Consider the following 19410-nt stretch of genomic DNA (forward strand, 5'->3'; position numbering starts at 1 on the left):
ACAAAATAAGAATATCAACAAAGAGATAAAAATTATTGAAAATAATTACACAGAAATTTTTAAAAAGAAAAATAAATAAAATAACTGAATTGAAAAAACCACTAGCAGTTCAACAGCAAAAGTAAACAAAAAGAAAAAAATCAGCAAAGTTAAAGACAGATCTTTTGAAATCATTGACTCTGGGAACAAAAAGAAAACAGGGTGAAGAAAAGTGAACAGGGAATAAGGAGCTTATGGGATACTATCAAATGTATTAAAATATGCATTTTGGGAATCCCATAAGGAAAAGAGAGTAAGGAATAGATAAGTTATTTGAAGAAACATTAGCTGAACCTCCCAAATTTGAGGAGACACATGCATTTATAAATCAAAACGCTCTATAAATGCCAAACAAGATAAACAAAATGAGATCCACACTGAGAGACCTTATAAAGAAAATGTGAAAAGACAAAGAAAAATCTTGAAAGCCATAAGAGAAAAGTGACTCATCAGATACTCAACACATACACATTGAAAGGGATTTTCAGTAAGATAATTAGCAGATATGTCAGCAGAAACTTTGCATGCCAGAAGGCAGCAGAAGGATATACTTAAAGTACTGAAATTAAGACAAAAATTTGTCAACTGAGAATTCTATACTTAGTAAAACTCTCTGTGATAGTTAATTTTACATGGCAACTTGGTTAAACCATGGCACCCAGATATTTGGCTATATATATCATATATCATATATCATATATCATATATACATTACTTAAAGTTTATTTATTTTAAGAGAAAGAGATAGAGGGAGGGAGAGAGAGAGAGAGAGAGAGAGAGAGAGAGAGAGAGAATGAGTAGGGAAGGGGCAGAGAGAGAGAGAATCTCAAGCAGACTCCGTGCTGAGGGAAGGAGCAGAGAGAGAGAGAATCTCCAAGCAGCCTGATGTGGGGCTTGAATCCATGAACCATGAGATCATGACCTGAACTAAAATCAACAGTCAGATGCTCAACCATCTGAGCCACTCAGGCACCCCTATAAAGTTATATTTTAGATGAGATTAACATTTAATCCAGTAGACCTTGAGTAGAAACAAATAAGGGCATTATATAATAAAAGGGTCAATTAACTGAGAAGATATAATAATTATAAACACATCCACCAAACATCAGAAGAATAAAATAAATAATACAAACATGTACAGATTGAAGGCAGAAATAAATGTTTCTACAGTAATAGTAGTATACTTCAATACCTCAATTTTCAATATAGGATAGAACAACCAGAAAGATTAATAAGTAAGCAGAGGACTTGAACAACATTGTAGATAAAATTGGACCTAACAGACATATATAAAACACTACCAATAATAGAAGAAAATACATTTTTGTCAAGTGCACATGGAATATTATCTAGGATATGCAATATATCAGGCTATAAAACTAATCTTAATACATTTAAAAATGCTGAAATTATATTTTCTAATCACAAAGGAATGAAAGTAGAAATCAATTAACATAAGGAAAACTGGAAAATTCACAAGTATGTAGAAATTAAATGGCACACTCTTCAATAGACAATAAGATAAAAAAGAAATCACAATGGAAATTATAAGATATCTTGAGACAAATGAAAATGAAACACAATATGCTAAAACTTCTAGGATGCATCCAAATCAGTGCCAAGATGCAAGTGTATGGATATAAATGATTACATTATAAAAGAAAAACAGTCTCAAATAAACAATCTAAATTTACATTTTATGGAACTGGTAAAAGAATAAACTAAACTAAGCTAGGAAGAAGGAAAATTATAAATATCAGAAAGGAGATAAACAGAGTTATAAAAACAGCAGAAAAAGTCAGTGAAAACAAGATATAGCTCTTCAAAAATATAAACAAAATGGACAAAACTTTAGCTAGAAAGGCTAAGAAGAAAAAAGGGTCAAATAACTAAAATCAGAAGGGAAAGCAGGTACGTTACTAAGATTTTACAAAATTAGAAAGGATTATAAAAATACTGAAAATAAATATACACAAATAAATTGTATAACTTAGATGACATAGACAAATTCCTATAAATACACAACCTACCAACACTGAATCATGAAGAAACAAAAAATCTGAATACATCTATAGCTCATAAGGAGATTTAATTAGTAATTGAAAACTCCCCAACAAATAAAGTAAAAGACCAGATGATTTTAGTAGGCAAGAAGTAACAACAATCCTTCTCTAACTCTTCCAAAAAACTGAAAAGGAGGGAATACCTCCTTACTCCCCTGAGGCTACATTATCCTGATACTCAAGCCAAAGACACTACAAGAAAAGAAAACCAATACCCTTTATGAATACTAATGCAAAATCCTCTACAAAACTACTAACAAACTCAACTAAGTAGCATATTAAAAAGATTATACATTGGGGCGCCTGGGTGGCGCAGTCGGTTAAGCGTCCGACTTCAGCCAGGTCATGATCTCGCAGTCCGTGAGTTCGAGCCCCCCGTCGGGCTCTGGGCTGATGGCTCAGAGCCTGGAGTCTGTTTCCGATTCTGTGTCTCCCTCTCTCTCTGCCCCTCCCCCGTTCATGCTCTGTCTCTCTCTGTCCCAAAAATAAATAAACGTTGAAAAAAAATAAAAAAAAAAAGATTATACATCAGGATCAAGTGAGATTTATTCCTGGAATGCAGGAAATGGTATAACATATGAAAATCAATCAACATAATACACATTAACAGAATGTAGGAAAAAACAAAATGACCCCTCTCAATCAATGCAAAAAAATATTTTGACAAAATTTCAACAAACTTTGATGATAAAAACACTAAAAGAAAACCAAAGAATAGACAGAAACTACCTGAACACAATAAAATACATAAAACACACACACACACACACACACACACACACACACACACACAATATCCTACAATGGTAAAACACTGAAATTTTCTTCTCTAACATCATGAATAAGACAAATGCCCACTTTTGCACTTGTATTTAATATAGTTCTGGAAGTCCCAGCCAGAGCTAGGCAAGAAATTTAGGCAAGAAAACTAAAAGACATGAAAACTGGAAAGGAAGAAGTAAAATTATTTGTTGACACAGAACATGATCTTACATGTAGAAAACTGGGAAGATCACACAGACTCATACACACACACACACACACACACACACACACACACACACACGACCCTATCAGAATTACAGACAAATTCAACAAAGTTACAGGATACAAAAACCAACACACAAGTATCATTTGTGTTTCTATATATTAACAATGAGGGATCCAAAAAGGAAATTAAAAAAATAATTTCATTTATAATAGTATCAAGAAGAATAAAATACTTAGAATAAATTTAACTAATGATGCGAAAGACTTGTACGCTGAAACCTACAATATGTTGCTGAAAGAAATTAAAGATGACACAAATAAATGGAAAAAACATCCCATGTTTGTGGACTGGAAGACATAACATTGGTAAACTACTACTCAAAGTAATCTATAAATTCAATCAACTCCTTATAAAAATCCCAATGGCATTTTAGCAGAAATAGAAAAATCCATCCTAAAATTCATACAAAATTTCAAGAGACCCCAAAGAGTCAAAACAATCCTAAAAAAGAAGAAAGTTACAGTTCTCATACCTCATCATTTGGAAACTTATTACAAAGCTAGAGTAATCACACCAGTGTGGTTCTGATATAAAGACAGACATATGGGGTACTTGGGTGGCTCAGTCGGGTAAGCAACCGACTTCAGCTCAGGTCATGATCTCATGGTTCGTGAGTGTGTGTCCCACTTGGGGCTCTGCGCTGACAGCTCAAAGTCTGGGGTCTGCTTCACATTCTGTTTCCTTCTCTGCCCCTCCCCTTTTTGTGTTCTCTCTCTCTTAGAAATAAATAAATAAACAAAAAAAATAAAAGATAGACATATACATCAATGGAATAGAATAGAAGCTCAGAAGTAAACTCTTGCATATACAATCAAATGATTTTCAAAATGGATATCAAGATGATTCAATACTCTTCTCAACAAATGGAATTCAGAAAACTGGATTCCATGTGCAAAAGGTAAAGTTGGACTCTACATAATATAGAAAAATTAACCCCAAATGGATAAAAAACTTTTGTGCATGAAGGTACTATCAACAATGTAAAAAGGCAACCCATAGAACAGGAGAAATGTGTGTGTGTGTGTGTGTGTGTGTGTATACATATATATGTATATATATATATGATGTATATATGTATACATCATACATATGTGTATGTATATGTGTGTATATATATACATGTGTGTATACATCATACATATGTGTATGTATATGTGTGTATATATATACATATATATGTATATATATACATCATATATATATATATATGTCTAGAATATACAAACAAATTCTACAATTCAACAGCAACAAAAGAGCAAACAATACAAATAGGCAATGGACAACAAAGGACTTGAATAAACATTTCTACAAAGAAGATATACCAATAAGCACATGAAAATATGCTCAGCTTCACTAATCTAATCATTAGAGAAACGCAAAACAAAAGCACAATGAGATATGACCTCACACCCTCTAGGATGGCTACCATAGAAGAAGAAGAAGGAGGAGGAGAAGGAAGGGGGTAGGAGGAGGAAGCAATAAGGAAATGGGGGAGGAGTGGGGAAGGAACAGCAAAAAAGGAAAGAAAATAACAAGCATTGGCTAGGATGTGAAGAAATTAGAGACCTGTGCACTGTTTCTGGGAATGCAGAATGGTACAACAGCTGTAGAAAACAGTATGGTAGTATTTTAAAAAGTTAAAATTACCATGTGATCCAGCAATTCCACTTCTGGGTGTATACTCAAACCAATGGAAATCAGCATCTCAAAGAAATATCTGTACACCCATACTCATAGAAACAGTATTTACAACAGCTAAAATACAGAAGCAGCCCAAGTGTCAATTAACAGATGAAAGGATAAGCAAAAGGTATCTACATATAGTTGACCTTTGCACAAGGCAGGGGTTAGGGGCACCACCCCCCTGCACAGTTCAAATTCCATGTATAACTTTTGGCTTCCCAAAAACTTAACCTGTAATAGCCTGCTATTGGACCAAAAGCCTCACTAATAACATAGTCAATTAACACATATTTTGTATGTTGTATGTATTATATACTGTATTCTTATAATAAAGTAAGCTAGAGAAAAAAATTATAAGGAAGAGAAAACACATTTATAGTACTAGTATTCGTATAAAAAAAAAACTCTGTGTATACGTGAACCTGCACAATTCAAGACTATGTTGTTCAAAGGTCAACTGTAATGGAATACTCATTTAACTTTAAAAAGAAAACAAAATAGGGGCACCTGGGTGGCTCAGTTGGTTGAGTGCCCGGCTTTGGCTCCAGTCATGATCTCATGGTTCGTGGGTTCGAGCCCTGAGTCTGGCTCTGTGCTGACAGCTCAGATCCTGGAGCCTGCTTCAAATTCTGTGCCTCCCTCTCTCTATCTATCCCTTCCCTGCTCATGCTCTGTCTCTCAAAAATAAATAAACATTAAAATAATTTAATAAAAAGAAAAAATAATAACATGCTTCAACATAAATCAACATTAAAGACATTATGCTAAGTAAAAGAAGTTAGTCACAAAAGGACAAATATTGTATGATTCCACTTATATAAGATAGCTAGAGTAATCAAATTCTACAGACAGAATTGGAATAGTGCTTTCCAGAGGTTATGGGTGGGGGAGAATTGGGAGTTAGTGTTTAATGGGCATATAGTTTCAATTGAAGAAGGAAGATGAAAAGGTCCCTGATGTTTGCACAACAGTATAAACATACTTAATGTACAGTTAGAAATGTTTAAAAGGGTTAGGTTTTATGTTTTATATATATATATACATATATATGTATATGTATGTATATATATATATATATATATATATATATAATCATAAAAAAATACAAGAGAAATACCCAGAACTGAGAGATATAAATTTTTACATTGAATTGCTACAATAAATTGAGTCAAAAAACAATTTGGCCAAGCAAGCAAACAAATATCTAGAGACAAATCACTGTGAAATTGCAGAATACCTGGTATAAAAAGAAAATGCTAGGGGTGCTTGGGTGGCTCAGTTAAGCGTCCGACTTCAGTTCAGGTCATGATCTCACAGTCAGTGAGTTCGAGCCCCAAATCAGCCTTTTCACTCGCAGTGAAGAGCCTGCTTTGGATTCTCCCCCTCCCTCTCTCTCTTCCCCTCCCCCTCTCAAAAATAAATAAACATTAAAAAAAAAAAGAAAATGCTAAAAGTTTCAAGTCAGAAGAGAAAAACAATAAATAGATGTTCATAAATATCAGGCTGAGAATTAACTGGAAATAGACTTCTTAAAGGAAACACTGGAAGTTAGGACACACTAAAGCAATTCTGAAAAAATTCTGAAAGAAGCTCTACACAGTCAAATCATCAACCAAACATAAGTGTAGCATAAAGACATATTTAGGCTTTCAAGGATTTAAAAATTTTACCTCCTGTATATATTTCCTCAGTAAACTAGTAGAGAAGGCTCTGTATTAAAATAAGAAAATAAGCCAGGAAAGAACAAGATATTAGAGAGTTCTGGAAATTAGAGTCCCAACATAGCATGGTCACAAATAAATTCTCAGGCCCACAGTTGAAGAGATGTACTAAGATGGATGATGTAAGAGCAGGTTTAGAGAGCAAACAGTCCTGATTGATTCAGCAAAAGGAAAGACTCAAGCAAATTTATCATGAATACACACACACACACACACACACACACACACACTCACTATGAGTGCTGGTTTGAATGGTGAGATTTTCAAAAAAGTTTTCAAAAAAAATAATATAAAAAAGCAAACATATCCTAATACATTGTTTGGCTCAGCCATGAGCAAGTTGTATATAGGCTGAATAATTAAAACACTAAACATTAATTAGCCCCCAAATAGTGATGATAAGTGTGTGTGTTAGGGAGATTTTATAAGAGAATTAAATCTCCATCTCTCACAGTGGAAATTTGTAAACAGTATCTAAAACTTAAAAAAAAAAGCAGAATAAGCATGTTACTTGGAAATATAAAACAGCAGAAAAGTCAGTTAAAATCATTAGATGATATTGTCTTGGGTACCAGGAAGAATATATGGTATATGAGACTACAACTTTTCCATTATTTCATTTCATTTATAAATCTAGGAGTTAAATAACTGGATACAAATCAATAAAAATACAGAGCTTTATGAAATATATAAAGTACAATGGATACTAATATAAAGTATTTATAACGTGTTAATATATACAATAATAGTAATTATGATGGAAACTAATGGATAATTGATGAAATAACAAATAAAGCCACTGACACATAAGGCAGAGATAGACCAGTTCATATATAAAGAAAATAAAAGGGAATAAAGACACCATCATGAGTTTTTAAAAAGAGAAAGATTTGAATATTTAAGAATTAAAAGGCTAGAGAAAGAGAGAAATGGGTATAAAGTTTCAGTCATACAAGATGAAAAAGTTCTAGAGATCTGCTGTGCAACATTATGACTATGGTTAATGATATTAAGAGGGTAGGTCTCGTGGTAAATATTTTTATCACAATAATTTTAAAAAGGTTTAAGAGAAACCTTGTGGAAGTTGATAACAATTTTAAATAATTTCATAAAGATTATTATATGATTTTTCTGTGAAAGACAGAGGTAAAGAAAAGAATGTCATCTGGCCATAACAAAATTACATGAGAAAAAATTCTGTAGAAACAACAACAAAAAAACAAGTACACATTTGACAACCAAAATCTTATTAACATAAAATTTATTTTTATTGACAAATATAATTATGTTCAAAGCCTGAAGGAAATTAAATATCATTATTTAATTGAAATGATTTATATTAATTAATCTGATACTTGACAGATTTCCTGAAAGAACTATGCTGACCTAGCCATACTGCAACAAAGCTATCAATTTCATATGGTTCTTGCTAATACCTATTTCTCTTAATTCCCACCTTACACTCCCAGTTCTTAATATCCATGAAACAACTTTCTGAATATGTATATTTAAAAATATTAAATGAGATATGGAGATTTTATCTAGAAGTCTAAACATGTATTTCATGGGTATATTTACAGTTCAAAATTAACATGCCCAATTTCTAATGAATTTACTTTTCATCAAAATATGTCCATACATATAATTTAAAAATTCATATAACTAACCTTTTTGAATGAGATGTCTTGATGTTTTTGATTTTTTACCAATTTCTTTTGTTTTTAATTCATATAATATAGAGGAAACATGTTTTCTCTGTTCTCTAGAACTTTTTAAATCAACATGAGAAAGTATATTCTGTGGAAAAAAATAAAAACAATGACAACCTTAATAATATCTATTACATACATTTTAAAAACTCTTACATTTATTATACATTACCATGAGTGATCTTATTTTTTTAAAAAATAACAAAAAACTGTAAGATAGGCAAATTGAGGAAAATATGAAAAGAGTTCCATTGTGTATGATTTTGATAAATTGTCTATTAATAGTAATGATATACTTTGAACCATGCTCAAAAGGAGGTTGAGGGAAAAGGGGATATGTCAGGAGCGTGCCATGACAAAACAAAACACAGAGGGGAAGATAAAAAATAACAAAGAGAAGCAAAATGGTGTTGCCCAGAAAGCCTGAAGGGAGATTTAGATTAAGAAAGGGTAGGGGCACCTGGGTGGCTCAGTCAATACAGTGTCAGATTTCAGCTCAGGTAGCTAGCTATTCCATGGTTCATACCGGGTTCAAGCCCCATGTTGGGCTCTGAGCTGGGCTCTGAGCTGAAAGCTTGGAGCCTGCTTTGGATTCTGTCTCCCTCTCTGTCTGCCTCTCCCCCACTGTGCTCTGTCTCTTTCTTTCTCAAGGGTAGACAGAACTATTTTACAGATACTAAAAATACTAAGGAAGAAGGAGAAACGGGACCAAAATTATCACAAGTCTTAAAAGTACAAATGGATCTGGTATGTGTAGAAAGAATAACAAATAGAATGTTGAAAGGGAGTTTCATGGGGAGTTGGGGGCACTTTCAGATGTAAACTATGCAATGTCTATAAATTGGTTGGGAATGTTTTAATAAATAATACTGTGTTATTGGCCTTTGTCTTCACAGTCTATCCACCAGTGATACAGAGGATTCACCAGATCACCAGAAACCCAAGATCTTTCAAAATTTATCATCTCTGTCTTACTGCCTCTACATGGTTTCTATCTTCAAGGTTTACTCATGAGTCAAGGTAGCTCCTAGAGCTCCAAACACCATGTCTGTATTTCAGTCAGCAAGATGGAGGAAAGGGTAAAATGACAAAAGGACATTGGCCATGGGTCTTAAGGTACTTTCCCAGAGGTCTTTCCAATAACTTCTGTTTATATCTTACAGGGAGGATAAGCAATGCAGTCTTTTTGCTAGGTAATGTTCTGCCTAGAATAAAATTTAGGGTTTATTATCAAGAAAGAAAAGGAGAGATATTGGTAGGGACCGCAGTCTGCCACAGAGTAAAGACCAGAATTTGGGAGGAAATATACATTTGTATTTTAAGAAACCTTCCCAGGATATCATGCTTTCCTTGATGAATTCCACTGGCCTAAATTCCGAAGACTCTCAAATATATATTTTCAGATAGTACTCCTTTCTGAGATGTTTGTTTTTTATGTAGTACTCATTACTAACCATAAGTCGTGTTCTTTCGCCCTGGAAAATCTCACAGATACCTCATATTCAATATAATTTAAGTCCTTTCTTTCCTCCGAATCTGTTAATTATTATATCTAGTTTTGGTGAATAGCACCACCTTCATCCAAGAAGAGGAGAGTCACATAAACTCTCTAATATGTGACAGCAGATAGAATTTTGAAATAAAAAGCTCATTATCATATTTCCCCTACTTTGACCTATCCACTTGTGCAAATATCCTTTATTCTACAATTTAGAAGAGAAACTTGGATATGTGTCTTGGTACTCTATATTTACAGTTTTCTGCCAAAATTCCTATACAGCACAAAATAGATGTATTTAATCAAATCTCCTTGAGTTTCTATCTTTTAAATTTTATATGTGATATTCTTTAATTTACTGAAAACAATCTGTCTCTATATGGTGACTCATTGTGCAAGGTTTTTTTTTTCATTTTTTTTAAATGTTCAAGATAGGTACTAGGTATTAGGAGGTCCTAGAATGAACCTGTTTTTATTCTTCACGAAAAATCCCTCACTAGTCAACTGTTACACAACACAATTTTTTTCCAGTCTTCACGTGACAAAAATGCTACTTTTTGCTAGAAAGACTAGCAGTTACTTCTGAGCCTATATGTTCTCTTTATATTAAAATTGCTTTCTTAAGTTTGTCAAGAATAATTATAATAACACAATATTAACACATTATCAAAATATAACATTATTTTAAGTAATGTTGCTTCTATTTTCATTTGGGTTCCTTTCTTCCTATTAAACAAAGTATACAAAAATAATATAGGCAACTGTTTTGCCATCAGATATGTTACAATCAACTCTAAATGCTTTTTCAACCTCAAATTCATCTATCAGTCCTCTTCAATTTGTCCTCTGCATCATCAATTTTGTCTTTTCTTACTTCTATAAATTTTGCTCTATTTTCATAACTTGTATCTCCCTACTAACAATGCAATTCATCGTATGTTAAAAATCACCTCAAATTCTGTTTCAATATAAATGGACCCTTTAGAATGCAAGGACATGTTCAGCAATCTGTTTCTAATACATATTTATTTGGCTTCCCCTGAAAGAATAAGTAAATTTTTAAAATAAGTGCATATCTGTCAGATCTGAATAGCCAATCTCTATCACAAAAAAAGTCAATGTATAGAATCATGATATTTAAAAATTAGATTGCATAGATATTTAAAATATAAATTTTCCATATTTGTATTCTATTTAAAAATTAAATGCATAGCTAGTTAGTTCCTTTCAAAAATATATTTTCTTTAGCTCTCCCAGTTATCATTTTTCATATATCCACATGTCACTGCTTGTCATCATTTAAAATAATTTTATCTTCCTTGGCTTTTATAAAAGAATCCATGACAAAGCCTCCATACATGATAGTGAAACACATCTAGGAAGATGCATCTATGTCCTAAGTGAACTGAGGCTTACACAAGCTGCCAAGGTAAAGAAAGTACGCTTTTCTGTGTACATACTTCAAGAAGGAAAAGAAAGGATATGCCCACTTATTGATATTCAAACTCATGGAGAAGGTTAAAGTTATCAGAAGACTGGGGATAATCTAATAAATATAGTGTTTTCAATAACATAAAGTATTAACAGTTTAATGCTAGTATAACAGTTTCTATTAACTGAAGTACCTTAAACCTAACACTGGTCCTCAATAATTTTAGAAATACTTTTGAGGATCTTTGGTGGCATTTGGAAGAGGGATAATCACTAGGGAGCAGTATAAGTTGACAACTGATTACATTAGGTATAATTTCATTTTTAACAGGGTCAAAATTAATTCAAGTCAAACATACTTGGCATGATAAACCTGCATTTTAGTAATACGGTTGAGAAACATTTTCACAACTTTGGAAGGCAACATGATTAGATGGAGATCAGAGATGTTAAGTCATCAAATGAAGAAGAGTAAGGATTAATACAATGATACAACCTGAAGTGAGATCTCTAATATCTTACACAGATGTGTTCTTAGCCCTATCATGATCAACATTTACACAAATGATTTGAATAATAATGAAGGAAATGTTTATGAAATTTTTAGGTGAGGTGGCGACAGAACAAAATCAGTTAACACCAGACACAAGTTTTAAATATTATCAGTAGAGTGGAGCAATAGATCAAATTAAACATGACGTATAATAGAAATAAATATTACAGTTGGGCAAAATGCATAAAATCACTGCAATATATAAAGTGATTTAAAGTCATAAGTGATAATAGGATACAATATTTTAGTTGAGTAAATTAAGAGTACATTGTGTGATGACTTTATGCTATATTAAGCATTTTATCTCGAATGAAGAAAATCACAGATCATGTGAGTTCGAGCCCCGCGTCAGGCTCTGGGCTGTTGGCTCAGAGCCTGGAGCCTGTTTCCGGTTCTGTGTCTCCCTCTCTCTCTGCCCCTTGCCCGTTCATGCTCTGTCTCTCTCTGTCCCAAAAATAAATAAACGTTGAAAATCACAGATCACAAATTTCTGATCAGAACCACAGTTGAAGCACTGTGTCAGGTCAGGGTAACATATTTTCAGATGAGGATAGAAAACCTGGAATGTGAAAAGAGAGCAGACTACCTACTGAATTAGTTTTAAAGTAAGCCCTATATACATAAGCCATATTTAAATCTAGAGTAGAAAAAAGGCAACAAAGAGAGATTCAGGCTTCTTACCTCCCCAGATTGCCATCTCCCTCATCTTATGAAATGATAGCATTCTCTTGTTCAAACCACAAAAACAGAATTTTTTCTCTATTTTTTCCTTCTTTCTGAAACTCTATATCTAAGCCATCGGCAAATCTTGTCAATTCTCCTTCCTAAATGTATTTCAAATCTGTCTACTTCTCTTTATTTTCACATTACTTGTTTAGTGTAAGCTTTAATCATCCTTTCCAGCCACAAATGGCCTTCTGTTGGTTTCTGCCTTCACCCTGGCTCTTACAAGATTCATTCACATTTATCAAAAGATAAATCTGATATTTATTTTAGCTTTAAATCCCCTAATAGTTGTCCAAGGTGCCCAGTCATTACTGTAAACTGCAAAAACCCAGCAAAATATGGCCCTGAACCACAAAGCCAAATTCATCTCATGCTACCCTTGACTTTGTTAATCATACTCCTGCAACATTGGATTTCATGCAGTCAGTCCCTTGAACTCCACTCAAATAAAACAAGTTACTCCAAGCCTCAGGTCACTGTGCAAGTTCTTTGCTTTATCTAGAACACTCTCCTATATTTTGCATGGCTAGCTTCTTATCCTTCAGGTCTTAACATTATTGGAAAAACATTCTGTGAAAATCTTATGAGAAGTAGGCTTTCTCCTATTATTCTCTATCTCAGCAATCTATTCATTTTATTTAAAACATTTATCACAACTTTGTTTGATTCCTTTGGTTACAACTTGGTTTTGTTTTGTTTTGGTTTTTGCTTTTGTTTTTTCCTAGAATCTAGTTCATCAGGGCAAGAACTCTATGTTTGCTTTCTTTACTTGGTGTCAATAATGGCCCCTGGCACTCAGCAAATACTCAATAATTACATGCTAAATGTGTAATGAATAGTACCAAAGAGAAGTACTAGAAGGAATGAGTGGAGGTTTAGGAACTTTGGTTCAATATACTATAAAATGAAACTCCCTTTTATGGAGTGAGTCCAACAACCAGACATAATTTAAAAATAAACTCCTAGCTTGTATTTTTTATTTTATTTATTTATTTATTTTTATTTTTTTTTCTGAAATTTATTGACAAATTGGTTTCCATACAACACCGAGTGCTCATCCCAAAAGGTGCCCTCCTCAATACCCATCACCCACCCTCTCCTCCCTCCCACCCCCCATCAACCCTCAGTTTGTTCTCAGTTTTTAACAGTCTCTTATGCTTTGGCTCTCTCCCATTCTAACCTCTTTTTTTTTTTTCCTTCCCCTCCCCCATGGGTTCCTGTGAAGTTTCTCAGGATCCACATAAGAGTGAAACCATATGGTATCTGTCTTTCTCTGTATGGCTTATTTCACTTAGCATCACACTCTCCAGTTCCATCCACGTTGCTACAAAAGGCCATATTTCATTTTTTCTCATTGCCACGTAATATTCCATTGTGTATATAAACCACAATTTCTTTATCCATTCATCAGTTGATGGACATTTAGGCTCTTTCCATAATTTGGCTATTGTTGAGAGTGCTGCTATGAACATTGGGGTACAAGTGGCCCTATGCATCAGTGCTCCTGTATCCCTTGGATAAATTCCTAGCAGTGCTATTGCTGGGTCATAGGGTAGGTCTATTTTTAATTTTCTGAGGAACCTCCACACTGCTTTCCAGAGTGGCTGCACCAATGTGCATTCCCACCAACAGTGCAAGAGGGTTCCCGTTTCTCCACATCCTCTCCAGCATCTATAGTCTCCTGATTTGTTCATTTTGGCCACTCTGACTGGCGTGAGGTGATACCTGAGTGTGGTTTTGATTTGTATTTCCCTGATAAGGAGCGACGCTGAACATCTTTTCATGTGCCTGTTGGCCATCCGGATGTCTTCTTTAGAGAAGTGTCTATTCATGTTTTCTGTCCATTTCTTCACTGGTGGTGTGGAGTTTGGTGAGCTCTTTATAGATTTTGGATACTAGCCCTTTGTCCGATATGTCATTTGTGAATATCTTTTCCCATTCCGTTGGTTGCCTTTTAGTTTTGTTGGTTGTTTCCTTTGCTGTGCAGAAGCTTTTTATCTTCATAAGGTCCCAGGAATTCACTTTTGCTTTTAATTCCCTTGCCTTTGGGGATGTGTCGAGTAAGAGATTGCTACGGCTGAGGTCAGAGAGGTCTTTTCCTGCTTTCTCCTCTAAGGTTTTGATGGTTTCCTGTCTCACATTTAGGTCCTTTATCCATTTTGAGTTTATTTTTGGGAATGGTGTGAGAAAGTGGTCTAGTTTCAACCTTCTGCATGTTGCTGTCCAGTTCTCCCAGCACCATTTGTTAAAGAGGCTGTCTTTTTTCCATTGGATGTTCTTTCCTGCTTTGTCAAAGATGAGTTGGCCATACGTTTGTGGGTCTAGTTCTGGGGTTTCTATTCTATTCCATTGGTCTATGTGTCTGTTTTGGTGCCAATACCATGCTGTCTTGATGATGACAGCTTTGTAGTAGAGGCTAAAGTCTGGGATTGTGATGCCTCCTGCTTTGGTCTTCTTCTTCAAAATTCCTTTGGCTATTCGGGGCCTTTTGTGGTTCCATATGAATTTTAGGATTGCTTGTTCTAGTTTCGAGAAGAATGCTGGTGCAATTTTGATTGGGATTGCATTGAATGTGTAGATAGCTTTGGGTAGTATTGACATTTTGACAATATTTATTTTTCCAATCCATGAGCAGGGAATGTCTTTCCATTTCTTTAAATCTTCTTCAATTTCCTTCATAAGCTTTCTATAGTTTTCAGCATACAGATCCTTTACATCTTTGGTTAGATTTATTCCTAGGTATTTTATGCTTCTTGGTGCAATTGTGAATGGGATCAGTTTCTTTATTTGTCTTTCTGTTGCTTCATTGTTAGTGTATAAGAATGCAACTGATTTCTGTACATTGATTTTGTATCCTGCAACTTTGCTGAATTCCTGTATCAGTTCTAGCAGACTTTTGGTGGAGTCTATCGGATTTTCCATGTATAATATCATGTCATCTGCAAAAAGCGAAAGCTTGACTTCATCTTTGCCAATTTTGATGCCTTTGATTTCCTTTTGTTGTCTGATTGCTGATGCTAGAACTTCCAGCACTATGTTAAACAGCAGCGGTGAGAGTGGGCATCCCTGTCGTGTTCCTGATCTCAGGGAAAAAGCTTTCAGTTTTTCCCCGTTGAGGATGATGTTAGCTGTGGGCTTTTCATAAATGGCTTTTATGATCTTTAAGTATGTTCCTTCTATCCCGACTTTCTCAAGGGTTTTTATTAAGAAAGGGTGCTGGATTTTGTCAAAGGCCTTTTCTGCATCGATTGACAGGATCATATGGTTCTTCTCTCTTTTTTTGTTAATGTGATGTATCACGTTGATTGATTTGCGAATGTTGAACCAGCCCTGCATCCCAGGAATGAATCCCACTTGATCATGGTGAATAATTCTTTTTATATGCCGTTGAATTCGATTTGCTAGTATCTTATTGAGAATTTTTGCATCCATATTCATCAGGGATATTGGCCTGTAGTTCTCTTTTTTTACTGGGTCTCTGTCTGGTTTAGGAATCAAAGTAATACTGGCTTCATAGAATGAGTCTGGAAGTTTTCCTTCCCTTTCTATTTCTTGGAATAGCTTGAGAAGGATAGGTATTATCTCTGCTTTAAACGTCTGGTAGAACTCCCCTGGGAAGCCATCTGGTCCTGGACTCTTATTTGTTGGGAGATTTTTGATAACCGATTCAATTTCTTCGCTGGTTATGGGTCTGTTCAAGCTTTCTATTTCCTCCTGATTGAGTTTTGGAAGAGTGTGGGTGTTCAGGAATTTGTCCATTTCTTCCAGGTTGTCCAATTTGTTGGCATATAAGTTTTCATAGTATTCCCTGATAATTGTTTGTATCTCTGAGGGATTGGTTGTAATAATTCCATTTTCATTCATGATTTTATCTATTTGGGTCATCTCCCTTTTCTTTTTGAGAAGCCTGGCTAGAGGTTTGTCAATTTTGTTTATTTTTTCAAAAAACCAACTCTTGGTTTCGTTGATCTGCTCTACAGTTTTTTTAGTTTCTATATTGTTTATTTCTGCTCTGATCTTTATTATTTCTCTTCTTCTGCTGGGTTTAGGCTGCCTTTGCTGTTCTGCTTCTAGTTCCTTTAGGTGTGCTGTTAGATTTTGTATTTGGGATTTTTCTTGTTTCTTGAGATAGGCCTGGATTGCAATGTATTTTCCTCTCAGGACTGCCTTTGCTGCGTCCCAAAGCGTTTGGATTGTTGTATTTTCATTTTCGTTTGTTTCCATATATTTTTTAATTTCTTCTCTAATTGCCTGGTTGACCCACTCATTCGTTAGTAGGGTGTTCTTTAACCTCCATGCTTTTGGAGGTTTTCCAGACTTTTTTCTGTGGTTGATTTCAAGCTTCATAGCATTGTGGTCTGAAAGTAAGCATGGTATAATTTCAATTCTTGTAAACTTATGAAGGGCTGTTTTGTGACCCAGTATATGATCTATCTTGGAGAATGTTCCATGTGCACTTGAGAAGAAAGTATATTCTGTTGCTTTGGGATGCAGAGTTCTAAATAGATCTGTCAAGTCCATCTGATCCAATGTCTCATTCAGGGCCCTTGTTTCTTTATTGACTGTGTGTCTAGATGATCTATCCATTTCTGTAAGTGGTGTATTAAAGTCCCCTGCAATTACCACATTCTTATCTATAAGGTTGCTTATGTTTATGAGTAATTGTTTTATATATTTGGGGGCTCCGGTATTCGGTGCATAGACATTTATAATTGTTAGCTCTTCCTGATGGATAGACCCTGTAACTATTATATAATGTCCTTCTTCATCTCTTGTGACAGCCTTTAATTTAAAGTCTAGTTTGTCTGATATAAGTATGGCTACTCCAGCTTTCTTTTGGCTTCCAGTCGCATGATAAATAGTTCTCCATCCCCTCACTCTCAATCTAAAGGTGTCCTCAGGTCTAAAATGAGTCTCTTGTAGACAGCAAATAGATGGGTCTTGTGTTTTTATCCATTCTGATACCCTATGTCTTTTGGTTGGCGCATTTAATCCATTTACATTCAGTGTTATTATAGAAAGATACGGGTTTAGAGTCATTGTGATGTCTGTATGTTTTATGCTTATAGTGATGTCTCTGGGACTTTGTCTCACAGGGTCCCCCTTAGGATCTCTTGTAGGGCTGGTTTAGTGGTGACAAATTCCTTCAGTTTTTGTTTGTTTGGGAAGACCTTTATCTCTCCTTCTATTCCAAATGACAGACTTGCTGGATAAAGGATTCTCGGCTGCATATTTTTTCTGTCTAGCACCCTGAAAATCTCGTGCCAATTCTTTCTGGCCTGCCAAGTTTCAAAAGAGAGATCAGTCACGAGTCTTATAGGTCTCCCTTGATATGTGAGGGCACGTTTACCCCTTGCTGCTTTCAGAATTTTCTCTTTATCCTTGTATTTTGCCAGTTTCACTATGATATGTCGTGCAGAAGATCGATTCAAGTTACGTCTGAAGGGAGTTCTCTGTGCCTCTTGGATTTCAATGCCTTTTTCCTTCCCCAGTTCAGGGAAGTTCTCAGCTATGATTTCTTCAAGTACCCCTTCAGCACCTTTCCCTCTCTCTTCCTCCTCTGGGATACCAATTATAGCTTGTATTTTTTAAAGAACTATATCTCAAGTAACATTTTTCAATATTCCGTCTTTTAATCCTGAAATCTCCATAATCTACAGTTACTCCAATGCTTTTTACTCAGCAACTCTTTTACAACTCTCTCATTCCCTTATTTATCATGTACATCAAACTAAACTGTTAGTTTTCTAGAGTCTCTTCTACTTTATCATTCCTCTATATGTAACACTTACAAAAAGCATAAACATAACCATCTGGTAAGAATAATTATACATCTACTTGGATACATCTCTCTACCTATTCTGTTGTTCTACATCACAATAAGCCAGAGGACCAAAATGGCAATGAAAGAGCTTTCCTTTGACAGTATTGAGTAGAGAAGCTAAGAAAAAATAATCTATAATAGATATGGAAGCAGAGAGAGACTTGTGTATATTTACTAAATCTCATCCAATTATAATAAGAAAAGAATCTCAGAATATTACTGAAAATTGGAATAGATTAATGGAGAGCTATGGAGCTCCCTATAATTGACAAACTAAATAAGTACATCCTTGTAAAATATCAGATGGATAATTATATCAGATGTTTATTTTCCCCGAAAGAGATGATAATTTCTCATTTAAAAATTGAGGAGTGGTGACAGTGATAATTTTCTCCACTTTCTGGACCAAGGGTAAATATTTTATACTAAACTCCTTTGTCTCTGAAAATTATGATTCATTTTCAATCCTTAATGGTTTAAGTTTCCAACTTAGCTTAGTTGGTATTCTGAAGATTGTAGTTTTGTTTTCACGTTATGTATTATGCACCAAAGCAGATTGTTAAGAGAGACTCATTATTATACTATATATCTACTCCTATAATATCTATACTATTCTATAATTGATCAAGCATTTTTGCTTTGTCTATATCATACATATAGTTCATCGTAAGTAGGTTCCATTTCAAGGATGATACCAAAAACCTCTTTAGAATCACAATGAAGTCACTAATCCTTTGATGTCCTACCCCATTTTCTGTTGTTTTTGTTCCCTTTCCTCTTCCCAGCTAAGACATCATCTTTAAAAGTACTAACCCAAATCTTGGGTTTTCCATATAATATTCAAAGGAATAACTTTAGGAATATGCTAAAATCCAAACTAAAAAAAAAAGGTGTCCTCTTTTGTCTGAATGAAAAACTGTTAACTCGTGTTTGGCTACATTGCCTCTCATTACGTTACTTAGCAAGCAACTCTACCACAGGGGAGGCTAATATACAGAGATCCATTATGGCAGGTGCCACTTGAACTCTGCTTTAAAGAATAAGTGCTGGTTAACATGAAATAAAATCCATGGAAAAGGGGGAATTACTTAAAATAAAGCTTTATGAGA

The 19410-nt window shown here is 34.5% G+C and overlaps 1 protein-coding gene across 1 annotated transcript in view; it reads right to left on the bottom strand.

The window, feature by feature from the left end:
* LRRIQ3 (leucine rich repeats and IQ motif containing 3) overlaps positions 1 to 19410 on the bottom strand; it is a 221685-nt gene that overhangs the window by 58049 nt on the left and 144226 nt on the right. Inside the window, exon 6 of the mRNA XM_043575276.1 lies at positions 8228 to 8357. Within this exon, the coding sequence (XP_043431211.1) occupies positions 8228 to 8357 (130 nt within the window). The remainder of the gene's footprint in view (positions 1 to 8227; positions 8358 to 19410) is intronic.

This window comes from Prionailurus bengalensis, chromosome C1 (assembly GCF_016509475.1).
Source record: "Prionailurus bengalensis isolate Pbe53 chromosome C1, Fcat_Pben_1.1_paternal_pri, whole genome shotgun sequence".
NCBI lineage: Eukaryota > Metazoa > Chordata > Mammalia > Carnivora > Felidae > Prionailurus > Prionailurus bengalensis.